The sequence below is a fragment of the Poromitra crassiceps genome, assembly GCF_964638095.1.
Source record: "Poromitra crassiceps genome assembly, chromosome: 10".
NCBI classification, from domain to species: Eukaryota; Metazoa; Chordata; class Actinopteri; order Beryciformes; family Melamphaidae; genus Poromitra; species Poromitra crassiceps.
This window is the reverse complement of record NC_139631.1, coordinates 699,341-712,500: the sequence shown is the minus strand read 5'-3', so window position 1 is coordinate 712,500 and position 13,160 is coordinate 699,341. Positions and strand designations below refer to the sequence as shown.

At 46.9% G+C, this 13,160-nt stretch overlaps 1 protein-coding gene across 1 annotated transcript in view; it reads left to right on the top strand.

Annotated features, from left to right (window-relative positions):
- sema4c (sema domain, immunoglobulin domain (Ig), transmembrane domain (TM) and short cytoplasmic domain, (semaphorin) 4C) overlaps positions 1-13,160 on the top strand; it is a gene marked incomplete at both ends in the record, with an annotated part of 53,966 nt that overhangs the window by 36,934 nt on the left and 3,872 nt on the right. The window contains 5 exons of the mRNA XM_083643975.1: positions 2,013-2,164; positions 3,920-4,095; positions 6,756-6,900; positions 8,080-8,293; positions 12,876-12,991. Of these exons, the coding sequence (XP_083500101.1) occupies positions 2,013-2,164; positions 3,920-4,095; positions 6,756-6,900; positions 8,080-8,293; positions 12,876-12,991 (803 nt within the window). The remainder of the gene's footprint in view (positions 1-2,012; positions 2,165-3,919; positions 4,096-6,755; positions 6,901-8,079; positions 8,294-12,875; positions 12,992-13,160) is intronic.

Below are 13,160 nucleotides of genomic sequence, written 5' to 3'. Positions count from 1 at the left end.
CAGGGTGGGAAAGGCTGTATAATATTAATACTACTACTAATACTACTAATAATGAGGAAAAGGAGCAAGAAAAACACGCCAAACAAATATTCATGCATTCTTGTGTGCAATCCAATGAAAAGGTTGCAATCCAAGTATCAGATGACTGTAAATGCTTCTCCCATAGCGTAATATTGACCAATTATACAATAATGTGGAATCAAATGAACTGCATCATATCAGAGGTGTGTAACACCGACTGGCTGATATCTGAATTTGATTAAAAAGACGATATTGGCAACCCAATATATCAGCCTAACTCTACCTAGTAGTGCTCGAGCCAGGGAGACAATAAAGGCACGGATGAGGGGGAAAACCTTGAAAAACAGGGGAAGAAAAAGTCTAAAAGAGAGAGAAGCGATGCAAAAGAACGCAGGAAAGAGGGATGAGTGCAGTGAAACGAGGTGCAGATGGAGAGAAAGAGCCGGGGAAAAGGAAGGGCTCATTATGTGGGGGTGTGGGGCGCGGGAGACGGAGACGGAGGGAGCGACTCAGGGAGAAATGGAGGGGAGAGAAGAGGATGAAATCGCAGCGGGAATACGGGTGATGGAAGAACAGACATTAGGAGCGAGCGGGTGGAGGGAGGGAGAGGTGAGGGAGAGAGGAGAGGAACATACTGTACAGATGAGGCCTAGAGCTTTAGACTGATATACTGGATGGCTTTTCACATGTTTCAGGGCAGGCTGACATTGGTCAGACCACCTCTGACGTGATGGAGGTTTCATTCATCTGCCTTTCAATGGAGAGTTTTGTCCCATGATATATTCAGGCGGTGTCTCGTCATAGACGCGTGGTCAATAGGTCAGCATGGGGAAAATCCTCCCGTTCTCCCCATTCAGCATAGTTAGCATTTAGCTGCTAGCCCAGCCCAGGCAGACAGGATTGGGGATTCAACCACCGCAGTAAACGCACATCTGAACAGACGCATACAGTTATGTACATGCTGTTAAATCCCCAATCCTGTAGTGTAGCGCCGCAGGCGCAGCACCGTCCTTCGGTGAGTCAGCCCATTGAGATATACATGTATGGGGGGGGGTTCCCCCACCGTCTACATGTATGGGGGGGTTTCCCCCACCGTCTAGTCTCGCGCGTCAGCCGTAGTAACATTTTGTGGGCGTTCGTACACGGACCGACTGTATCTATTGTCTACAAGCTGTTTCAGTAGAGAACTAGACACCTCCGCCAACCTTCCTACAACGTTTCATGGCGTGACATGACTCCGTTTGAAAGTTAGGTGCCTTTTTGTGTTTTGGCCAGTGGGCGTGGAACGTTAATCAGGTCTCATTTGGCCCATGATCTACTTTTCGACAAAGTTTTGTGCAAATCCCTTCATAACCTTTTGAGATATCCTGCCGAAAAATAAACAGACAGACAAGCGAGCGGGTGAACGGCTTCCAGCCAAGTAACACAATTCTGCAAGAACCTTTGTAACTTAAAAAAATATCATCGTCAAAAAAGGTCCAACTTAAAGGTATCAGCAGCTTTAGTCCAAAAATGACAACCCCGTATCGAGTGAAACACTAATGAGCACTGCAGATACAGAGAACCTGAGAGAGACGAGGGCTGTGAGGCAGAGAGAAGAAAGAGACCAATAAGAGAGAGAGAGGGAGAGAGGGAGAGATAATAGAAGAGAGAGAGAGAGACACGAGCTGAAGGAGAGAGAGATAAGAGGAGAGAGAGAGAGATGAGGTGGAGGAGAGGCGGCAGGGAATGGGGAGGAGGTGACGAGTATGTGTGTGTGCGTGCGTGTGTGTGTGCCTATGGGTTGAGTCTCTGTGTATTTGCCGGAATATGATCTCTGTCTTTGCAATCATGTGTAAACACGCTCTCTAATACTACTTTCATGTGTGTGTGTGTGTGTGTGTGTGCGTGTGTGTGCGTGTGTGTGTGTGTGTGTGTGTGTGTGTGTGTGCGTGCGTGTGTGCGTGTATGCGTGTATGTGTGTGTGTGTGCGTGTGTGTGTGTGTGTGTAGAGCCGGACTTCGTGGGCTCGGCCCTGGTGAGGGAGAGCAGCGGCAGCAAGGAGGGCGACGACGACAAGATCTACTTCTTCTTCAGCGAGCGGGCGGCGGAGCTGGACTGTGACACGGAGCTCACTGTGGCCAGGGTGGCCCGCGTCTGCAAGGTGTGTGTGACACACACACACACACACACACACACAGTGGTGGAAAGTAACTAAGTACATTTACTCAAGTAAATGGATTAATAATTCATGAGAAAATGGCGACAAACGTGCATAATATATATGTTTACTTTGCTGCCAATAAGTACTTTTACTTCAGTAAGATTTCAAATGTAGGACTTTTGCTTTTTAATGTTAATGGAGTATCTCTACATTCCTTTTGTTTCTACTTTTACATAAGCAAAAGATCTCAGTACTTCTTACACCACCGCACGTGCGCGCGCGCGCGCACACACACACACACACACACACACACACACACACACACACACACACACACACACACACACACACACACACACACACACACACACACACACACACACACACACACAGAGTGGTGGAAAGTAACTAAGTACATTTACTCAAGTAAGTGGATTAATAATTCATGAGAAAATGGGGACAAACGTGCATAATGTAACACAGAGGTCAGCCAGTTACTTCCTATTGTGTTGACACTTCCTGTGACAGTACAGTACTAGTGAGCAGGTAAAACAGACGGTGTTTTGAACAGGAAGTCATAACACAACTGGGGCAAGTGGGCGGGGCTACATAAGGTGAATACATTTACTTTGATACTCTTCTACTGTAAGTACATTTTGCTGCCAATAAGTACTTTTACTTCAGTAAGATTTTGAATGCAGGACTTTTACTTTTAATGCAGTATCTCTACATTCCTTTTGTTTCTACGTTTACATAAGCAAGATCTCAGTACTTCTTACACCGCTGCACGGCACGGCACGGCACACACACACACACACACACACACACACACACACACACACACACACACACACCGCTTTTACACCCCAACCCGCTGTGGAATCACTCCAAAACGAAAGCGCTTGGCCTCTCTCGCCGGGCGTAAGCCGCTAATCTGATCTGATCCAGCGGCCGATTCGATTGGGAGCTGTCTCCGCTTTGTTTGCTCAAGATTAAAGCAGGTTGAACCTCAACCGCCAACCTGCCGGTTTGAGTTGGACGACTGTAGCGGTGCGTGCATATGGAAAATTCTACTTTTCTCTCTCGCCGTCTACATCTGCACTCCCATCCGACTGTGAAGTAAAAAGCTAAATCTAAAAAAAAAAGATCCATTTGGGTTGAACCCTCCAGGGAACTCTTATTTTCTTCTCACAGCGACGAGGCTTTGAGCTGCTCTGATTTGTCCTTTAATGTCGACGCCGTGATGAACAATAAAGCTCTTTGAACGGAGCTGAGAGCAGATGCTCTCACATGATGAGCACCACAGCATCACATCACCACATCTTCATAGAATCACTCAGACGTGTCTCTGAAGCCCACGGAATACCATAATGAAAGGACTAATCATCATAATGCATATAATGCTTACACTTAGAATGATATAAGTATAACTATAAAAATATTTATATCGTTATAAGTAAATAGAATGGCTGTGTTCACACTACAACTGCAACTATAAAACATCCAAAATGACAACGATAATGATATTCTTGGTTCCAGAGCGATTTTTTCTCGGATGCAGAGACAACGTTATTGTTTAATTGCCTATTATAGTCATCGTCATCCTAGGTCTAGAGAGTTATAGTGTGTCATGGTCTGAATGCTGTTTCAGAGGCAGAATTGAAGGTGTTGCATATTGCCTACCAGCAGCATCAGTTCAAAAGCCCATTTTGGTGGTGCCCTATTCAATAAACCCTATACTGTGCGGTCTGTCAGGGCGATCTGGGGGGCACCAGGACCCTGCAGAAGAAGTGGACCACCTTCCAGAAGGCCCGTCTGGAGTGCTCCCTGCCTGAGCGCCACGTGGCCTTCAACAACCTGCGAGCGGTGTTCACGCTGCCGGGCCAGGACTGGAGGGGCACCACCTTCTACGGCATCTTCCACGCCCAGTGGTGAGTCCCATTTTAGCCTGCCGTTTGAGTGGCTTCCAAACACCTCCGTTTACTTTTCTAAACCGTATCAGTGCACGATCAATTGATCTGCAGCAACAACAACAAAAACATAAACAAGGAGAACATTTATTTTTCATAGTAAGACTCCAGTGATACTTTTCCATAGTAAATATCAGTATGATAGCTCTAGTGGTACGCACTGTTGGACTCGTGAGTCCATACTAGTAATGTATTACTCATTACTTGCTACTAATTTCAAAAGTAGTTTTATGATTCCACTACGAGTTACATTATTTTTCTGTTACACCCCAGAATGACCTCTCTTGTGCACTTCTGTGTGAAGGATTGACGGTGGGGAATAAACGTTCTTGCTAGATGTCATCTAAAGCTAGTTTAGTGCATCAGAAGACAGTGACTAAACATGAAGAAGACAAAGTGGGGGATGAGGGTGGGATAGAGTTTTGGCAACCCATTCGCCAGAAGTTAACCTCTGCCTTTCCAACCTTAAAGGATGGCTTTACCGATAATCAACCCACTTTGTATAATCTCGGTAATATAAGCACATGGGCAGTGTTTACCGTCTCTCTCTACCTCATGGAGAAAAATCCTCCTGCAGAAACTCCGCCCCCACCAGTTGCAAGTCATTAAGGCTCGTTAAGGCTCTCCATGTGATCCATCCATTAAAGTGTATAAATGTGATATCCGTCGATTGCAGAAATGTACAATGCTGACATTATTATTCTGGGGACCAGCCTGGTTTTGCATAACCAAGATTATCAAGTTAGCCTACTCGTACGTTACCGTCCAACAGTGAAATAGCAGCGTGGACAGGAGGCTTTTGTAGATAGAAAAGTTGGTGACTCACTCTTTCTCCTTCTGGGGGCGATGTTCTTTCATGTGAGTCTTTTGTGTTCTTCAAATCATATCACAAAGGAAACAAGCTTTTGAACTTCAAGCATGTTTTTTCTTCATCCAGAGACATGCTGATTAAAACAACACACAGAATCCTTTTCTCTCTGCGTGCCTCACTGGGGCTTCCTTACAGCCCCTCTGGCTTTGATAAAGATCACATTAAGATAATTGGACATTATGTAAATGATGAAGTTCAGGCCATCATCTGACTGAATAGACGAGCTTCTTAACTTCCCAAGACATCAGTGCTGTCCCCGCTGCACACGAAGTACACGGCTCCCGACTCGGAAAGCACTTCCCTCACAAGACAGATCTATATCTATATATATATATATGAATGAATGGATGTGAAATCTCCTTCGCTGTTCGCTCATGTCCAGAACAAAAAACGCTGACATTTGACAGCCCTCTTTATTTGTGTTTGGAACTGTGTATCCAAGCACATAATGAACGTTCCAATAAAGTAACAGAATTAAGACTGTAAATTAGGAACATTTGTCACTTTCTAACTGCATTATCTTGTCCTGCAGTGCTTTACATCGAGTGGTATCATGTTACAGAGAATACAGGCATTTTCCCTATAGACTGGTCTGACTCAAAGAAGGCTGTGGTAATAATACTTGACTGCGGCATCACTTTGGCCATACAGATTTTAGTTTGGCTTAAACATTAAAGAAAAGAAAGTTCCTCTTTTTTTAGTCTTTTATACAACTCAATCAGTATTTGTCTCAACAGCTCAGTCAGTCAATTTGAGTGCAAGAACATGTCTCCACTCCAACGAACGAACATGTAATCAAGGCCAGTTGTGAGGCGAGGAGTGCTGCTATCGCTTAATGTGCAATTTTAGTCCCGGTTTGGATCCCCGGGCTGAAAGAAATGAAGATCCCACACCCCCCAACCCTACCATTAAATGGAACGCATTTCCCCCATTCACATCACCAACTGCCTCCATTCAGCGGCCTGCACACAGGGAGGGTATTACTTGTACATTAAGCTGCTTCACACTGAAGAAACAGGGGGGCCGTGTCTGCGCCACGGGCGTCACTTTGGGTTGAAAAGTGGTCGGGGACATCATCAAATGAAAAACATTTTTTAAACGGTCTTCAACATATGCAATTTTAGGCAATGGAACGGGGGGATCGGTATGAGGCCACAGTAGATAATTAGGACAAGAATAAAAGTGCATCAAAATGCCTAGGCTACTACAGAGTTGGCAATACGAAAATACTCACAACAACGTCGACCGCACAAGTACAGTCAACCATATCACATCCACAGCTGCACAGCATGTCAATCAAACACTGCCAATATCACATCTCTACTGTAGAAAGGGGAGTCATCCCAGCGATAACAATAGGCACTAAAATATGACAAAGGAGAAACAACTAAAGGAATAACTTTAAAAGTATAAGGCAGTGCAAGCTTCTTCTTTTTTCAAATTATGCGTTTAAAAAGTGAACAAAATTGGCTCTTTCAAAAAGTGTTGGTGACATGTCCCCAGCAGGTACGCACCTACAGTATGGTCTGCGTCGAGTCGTTCAACTGACTGAACAAAGGATAGTGTATCATGCAGTAGGATCAGGGTTAGAATAAGAATAAGTTCTTGTTTTACCGACTGCTTGCACTTTATTAAAGTGAGATTTGCATAGATCTAAGTGTTCACAAGTTCTATTCTTGATTTTTTTTTTTTATTAAGAATCGGAAAGTTTCCTCTCTTACATGTCACTAATTCCCCCGTCTTGTTCCAGGGGAGACGTGGACGTGTCGGCGGTGTGCCAGTACCAGATAGGCGACGTGAAGAAGGTGTTTGAAGGCTCCTACAAGGAGTACAGGGAGGCGTCCCAGAGGTGGGGGCGCTACACCGGCGCTGTCCCCGTCCCACGGCCTGGATCGGTGAGATACTGGGAAACACTGAATTTTCAACAGTCAAAATGTTGAACACCCACTCAAATATTAGTTCATATCAACTCCAAAAAATAATACCTGCCAACACGGGAGTCTCCCTATGTTTAACCCTTTCTCCCACTGTGCTCTCGATTTGTCATTTCTCCCGTTGATCTCCTGATTTCATAGTAGCACATCTGGATAGCTTTACTGCCTTTCAGAGACTGTATTAGTTTTAAAGCCAGAGTGAAAGGTCTGGATGACTAGATGACCTACGGCATCCATTGGTACCAACCCTGTCATGGTTGTCATGGTCTAGCTTGTCGGCAAGGGGGCTAAATAATGCTCCAAAGTTAGGCTAAAGATATGTGAATGAAAGTACCACCTTTACAGATAAGGTAGCATTTCTTTCTTCAGGGCAGCATAAATCTAACCTGACACATTCTCTCGTGAGAATTAGACCTGGCGAGAGAATCCAGCTTGCTTGCGAGGTTAGCATAAACACATCACGACATCACTGATGGAGTTTCAACGCACCTGACGGATCCAACCCTGGAGAGTGTGTGTGTGTGTGGGGAAGGGGGGGGGGTATGGTATTCCATATGGCAGGTATTGAACTCTAATATAGAAATAGTAAATCTATAGCATATTTTATAGTATGATCAGATTGCTCTAAGCTGCATGGAAAGTGTTTTTTCTTCTTCTTCATATGAATAAATCTAAATTCACCACTGTTCTGAAAATCTAAAGTTTTTGTTTGCCTGCCTTTGCATCCATCATTGCATGACAGAGGGAGGGATCAAGGGGAGGAGAAGGGATGGGGGCGGAGGGAGAGATGCGATGCGATGGAGGCGGACAGGAGAGAAAGCTGCACGGCAAGAAGAGAGGGAGAGAACCATATGATGCAAGACCAGAGGAGAGGAAGGGAGACGGTGGAGCGAGGGAGAGAGGGGGAGAGAGAGAGGGTGGAAAATAGAGGGAGGGAGGGAGGGAGGGGAGTCATCTGAGCCAACAAGCCATGCCAGCCTGTCCCAGCTGCAGCTAACAAGTTTCCTACTCTTTCTTTCTCTCTCCCCTTATTCCCTCTCTCTCTCTCTCTCTCTCTCTCTCTCTCTCTCTCTCTCTCTCTCTCACTCTCTCCCTCCCTCTCACTCTCTCTCTCGCTCTCTCCCTCTCTCTATACTGCAGTGTATAACCAGCTCAGACAGGGAGAATGGTTATAACAGCTCTCTGCAGCTGCCTGATGCCACGCTCAACTTTGCCAAGAAGCACCCGTTGATGGAGGACAAGGCTCTGGCTCGCCCCCTGCTGCTCACCAAGGGCGTCAACTTCACCCGGCTGGCAGTGGACAGGGTCAACGCCCTGGACCAGCGGCCGTACAACATGCTGTTCATCGGCACAGGTACAGTTTACATGACGGCTAATGGAAATTCATTCAAGAAACTGAATATCAGTGCAAAATATCGTCTATCGTCAAATAGTCATTTTGCTGATGCTCTTATCAATCTTTTCTGTACATATCGTTGGTCTTCTTTAGACCAGGTAATGCAAATGCATCCTGATATGTGATATAAATTTAAATTCCCCCCCCCCCCTTAATATTCTCATATTTCATTTATTCTCACACTCCATTAGCTTCAAGGCCTTTTGGTGGATATCTTCGTAACATGCGTACTTTCCATTCAATTCCTCATTATGATGCTCTGCTGCTGTTAATTCGCACACCCGGCACACCTGCTGTAATTCATACATTTAATACTTTCCCATTCTTTCCACTTACTAGTTTCGAGTATCGCAATTCAACGACCTTTCAGTGCAAGATAAGTACCATATTACAGCATGAGCTTATATTCCTCCATTACAGCATTACAGGCGACTATTACAGAGGTCAGAGGTCACAGCACCCAGACAGCAGATGCAAAAAGAGGTTCCCCTCCTAGAGAATCATCATGCAGGATCAAGCAGCGTTCGATGAAAAGTCAGGCAGCAAACACACAAAAACAAGACTACAGCATCTCCAGAGCAGAGGGAGAAGAGGGGAGGTGTGTGTGTGTGTGTGTGTGTATGGGGGGGGGGGGGTTATTTAGCGTGTGTGGGTGAGATGAGCATTTTCGGGGCTGTGGCAGAGAGGAGATAAGGACAGGTAGTGGCGTGGGGGTGGGGCAGGCGTGGGGGCGGGGCAGGCGTGGGGGCGGGGCAGCCGCGGTGAGGAACAGCACGCCATCTGGACCAGCTTCAGCTGGGTTTCAATTAAGGACTTTATTTGCATGCTGGGCTCCGTCTTCATGCATCAAAGGACGTGTCTCTGTATGCACAGCTTAATTAATCTCTGCAGTCAATAGCCATCGGGCTCCATATGTGCCGGTTCTGTTTTGGCACAGATATGAAATCAGCCCAGACTGAATCCTGAATAACGCAAATGTGACAGTGGATTCCAGGGCATGTGTGAATTTGAATGCAGCCCGTCTCGTTGAATGGAGAGCGACTGCGCTACTTACCATTCAGATCACTGCAGTGGCAGAGTGACTGTGGCAACTGAGAGTGACAACAGCCGAGGCTTCTCCGCTTGCCAGCATCGCGCGCGCGCACACACACACACACACACACACACACACACACATACACACGGACACACACACGTACGGCGACGCACACTCGCACGTGGACGCACGCGCGCACACACACACACACACACATGCGGATACACGCAAACTCCCTGAGCCAAGTGCAGTCATCCCCGTTTGTCGCGCTTAACAGCACAAACTCAACGGGGCCCTTGGCAGACGCACACTCATAGTGCCAAGTGGGCCGCGGGCTTGATTAGCTTGGCTATTAGCCGCAGCACAGCGACAGCTGATGTGAAAGAGTGGAAGAGCGCGAGGGCGCCTGTCGAGAGCCGCTTTCAAAAAGCCAGGCGACGGGATTGAGGGATTAGCCGACACTGGTCCCTGACGCCGCGAGAGGCGAGCGCCATGATACGCCGTCTGCTAGCTTGCTTTTTTTTGTTGTGCGCGCGCGTACTCCCTTCCCCCTAGCCGACCCCGACGGCTACCGGGTTAGACTTTCATATAATCCGTGACCGTCTCTTAGTCGTGACTCGTGAGGGGTAGAGAAAGCACATATCAGTACATAACACGCACGCACACACACACACACACACACACACACACACACACACACACACACACACACACACACACCAGAGATGCTCATAAGCCATTTTTTGCAGTCTCAAGTCTTTGAGGGGCAAGTCCAAGTCAAGTCTCAAGTCTCTTATGAATGAGTGTTCTATCATCTGCTGCATGTCATCCGGTCAGCTTAGAACACTGCACAGCTAAAACTAAGGAATTCAAAGCATGTACTGTACTGTATTATCCTCACTCCTTATCTATTAGAATACAGTAGCAGCAATGATTAGAGATGACATTAGGAGACATTTCCTTCATGTTAATGAACCAAAACAATAAAAGATAAAATAAAGAAAAATAAAGATTGTTGAAAAGTCCCAAACCTTCAAGTCAAAGTCAAGTCTCAAGTCTTTGAGGACGAGTCTCAAGTCAAGTCTCAAGTCACTGTGTGTGTGTGACTTAAGTACGACTCAAGTCCAAGTCTCAAGTCCAAGTCCCCATCTCTGACACACACACACACACACACACACACACACACACACACACACACACTCCTAAATCAAGGTCACCTCGCCAGCTGTGTCTCAAACGCCGTTCATCACGGGGGATCTACCCTTGTTCACGATGGCCTACATGAGAGGAGCACAGGATGTAGCTCTTCCTCTTCCTGTTCTTCTGTGAGCTGGAGTCAAAGCTCTCTCCTGACAGCTCTCAAGTTGTTTTTCCTTTTTCACGCCTTTTCCTGTTGCACAAGAGGTGTTATATTTCACTCCGTCTGGCATTAAAAAGCTCCTCAATTATTCTGACATTTGCTTGATGAAACTCGCAAGACATCCTGTTTACACTGCCTCTGCGTGCGTGTGTTATCATTTAGTTATGTATGCCAACTAAACTAAGCTGAGATTGTTTCTATGGAGGTTAGTGCTTTCATGTATAATGTGGGTCTATATTTAAGCAATAAGCCAGGAGAGGCTTTGCAGTGGTTTTAGACCAGCTAAGAGGTATTGTTAGGCACGACATGAAGCCAAGGCTTAATACTAAATGGCAGTAACACATCATTGTAATTAAAAAAGAACACAAATCTTTTTTTCAAGTCAAATGTTGCTTTCCAACAAGCAACATATTTCTTGAATAATAGCTCATAATAGCTAACAATAGTTCAAAAGAAATGCTTTCAAAGGAGCAGTATGAGTGATATTTGGCTAGAGCATGAACTGCTACGCCATCAAAGCATGAGATTATATCGTATAATATATCATTAATATTTAAATGAACTGCTATGTAGCCACAGGTGGGTGTTAATATATCATAGTATTAATATTTAAATTAACCGCTATGCAGCCGCAGGTGTGCGTTAATATATTATTATATCATGAATATTTAAATGGACTGCTATGCAGTGCCAGGTGTGGCTTCATATATTATCACATCATATCATTAATATTTAAATTCACTCTTATCCTGTCAAGGATTTATTTATCAGGTATTTTGCAACGGCTTTGAACGCGACCCGGCCAATCCGAGCTGAGAGCTGGAGCTCTCCGTTTGAAATGTATTTTTTATACACGCCATGGAAATTGCCCTCGGGGGGTGAATAGAGTCTGCTGCATTGCAGTGAGCTGAAGTGAAGCGATGTTGAACTGGAAGTTACTGAACAGAACGCTCTCCTCTCTGCTCTGTCCTGAACGCTCTCCTCTCTGCTGCTCTGTCCTGAACGCTCTCCTCTCTGCTGCTCTGTCCTGAACGCTCTCCTCTCTGCTCGGTCCTGAACGCTCTCCTCTCTGCTGCTCTGTCCTGAACGCTCTCCTCTCTGCTCTGTCCTGAACGCTCTCCTCTCTGCTCTGTCCTGAACGCTCTCCTCTCTGCTCGGTCCTGAACGCTCTACTCTCTGCTGCTCTGTCCTGAACGCTCTCCTCTCTGCTCTGTCCTGAACGCTCTCCTCTCTGCTGCTCTGTCCTGAACGCTCTCCTCTCTGCTCTGTCCTGAACGCTCTCCTCTCTGCTGCTCTGTCCTGAACGCTCTCCTCTCTGCTGCTCTGTCCTGAACGCTCTCCTCTCTGCTTGGTCCTGAACGCTCTCCTCTCTGCTGCTCTGTCCTGAACGCTCTCCTCTCTGCTCTGTCCTGAACGCTCTCCTCTCTGCTCGGTCCTGAACGCTCTACTCTCTGCTGCTCTGTCCTGAACGCTCTCCTCTCTGCTCTGTCCTGAACGCTCTCCTCTCTGCTGCTCTGTCCTGAACGCTCTCCTCTCTGCTCTGTCCTGAACGCTCTCCTCTCTGCTGCTCTGTCCTGAACGCTCTCCTCTCTGCTGCTCTGTCCTGAATGCTCTCCTCTCTGCTCTGTCCTGAACGCTCTCCTCTCTGCTGCTCGGTCCTGAACGCTCTCCTCTCTGCTCTGTCCTGAATGCTCTCCTCTCTGCTGCTCTGTCCTGAACGCTCTCCTCTCTGCTCTGTCCTGAACGCTCTCCTCTCTGCTGCTCTGTCCTGAACGCACTCCTCTCTACTCTGTCCTGAACGCTCTCCTCTCTGCTCTCTCCTGAATGCTCTCCTCTCTGCTGCTCTGTCCTGAACGCTCCCCTCTCTGCTCGGTCCTGAACGCTCTCATCTCTGCTCTGTCCTGAACGCTCTCCTCTCTGCTCTGTCCTGAACGCTCTCCTCTCTGCTCTGTCCTGAACGCTCTCCTCTCTGCTGCTCGGTCCTGAATGCTCTCCTCTCTGCTCGGTCCTGAATGCTCTCCTCTCTGCTCTGTCCTGAACGCTCTCCTCTCTGCTCTGTCCTGAACGCTCTCCTCTCTGCTCGGTCCTGAACGCTCGCCTCTCTGATCGGTCCTGAACGCTCTCCTCTCTGCTCTGTCCTGCAGCGGAGGGCTGGCTGCAGAGGGTGGTCATCCTGGGCTCTGACGCCCACGTGATCGAGGAGATCCAGCTGTTTGAGACGGCCCAGCCGGTGGACAGCCTCACCATCTCCCACTCCAAGGTAAGGAGACCACGAGGAACTTCATTGGTTTTTAAGACACACCGCTACGCATTCATCTCTAAAGGGAGTATAATGTTCTCATCGAGATGAGGAAGGAATCTGCAACGATTTCTTGTGCCTGGCGTTTCAGCCCATCACTCTCGGGACAGCTTTTGTATGTTAATGAGTC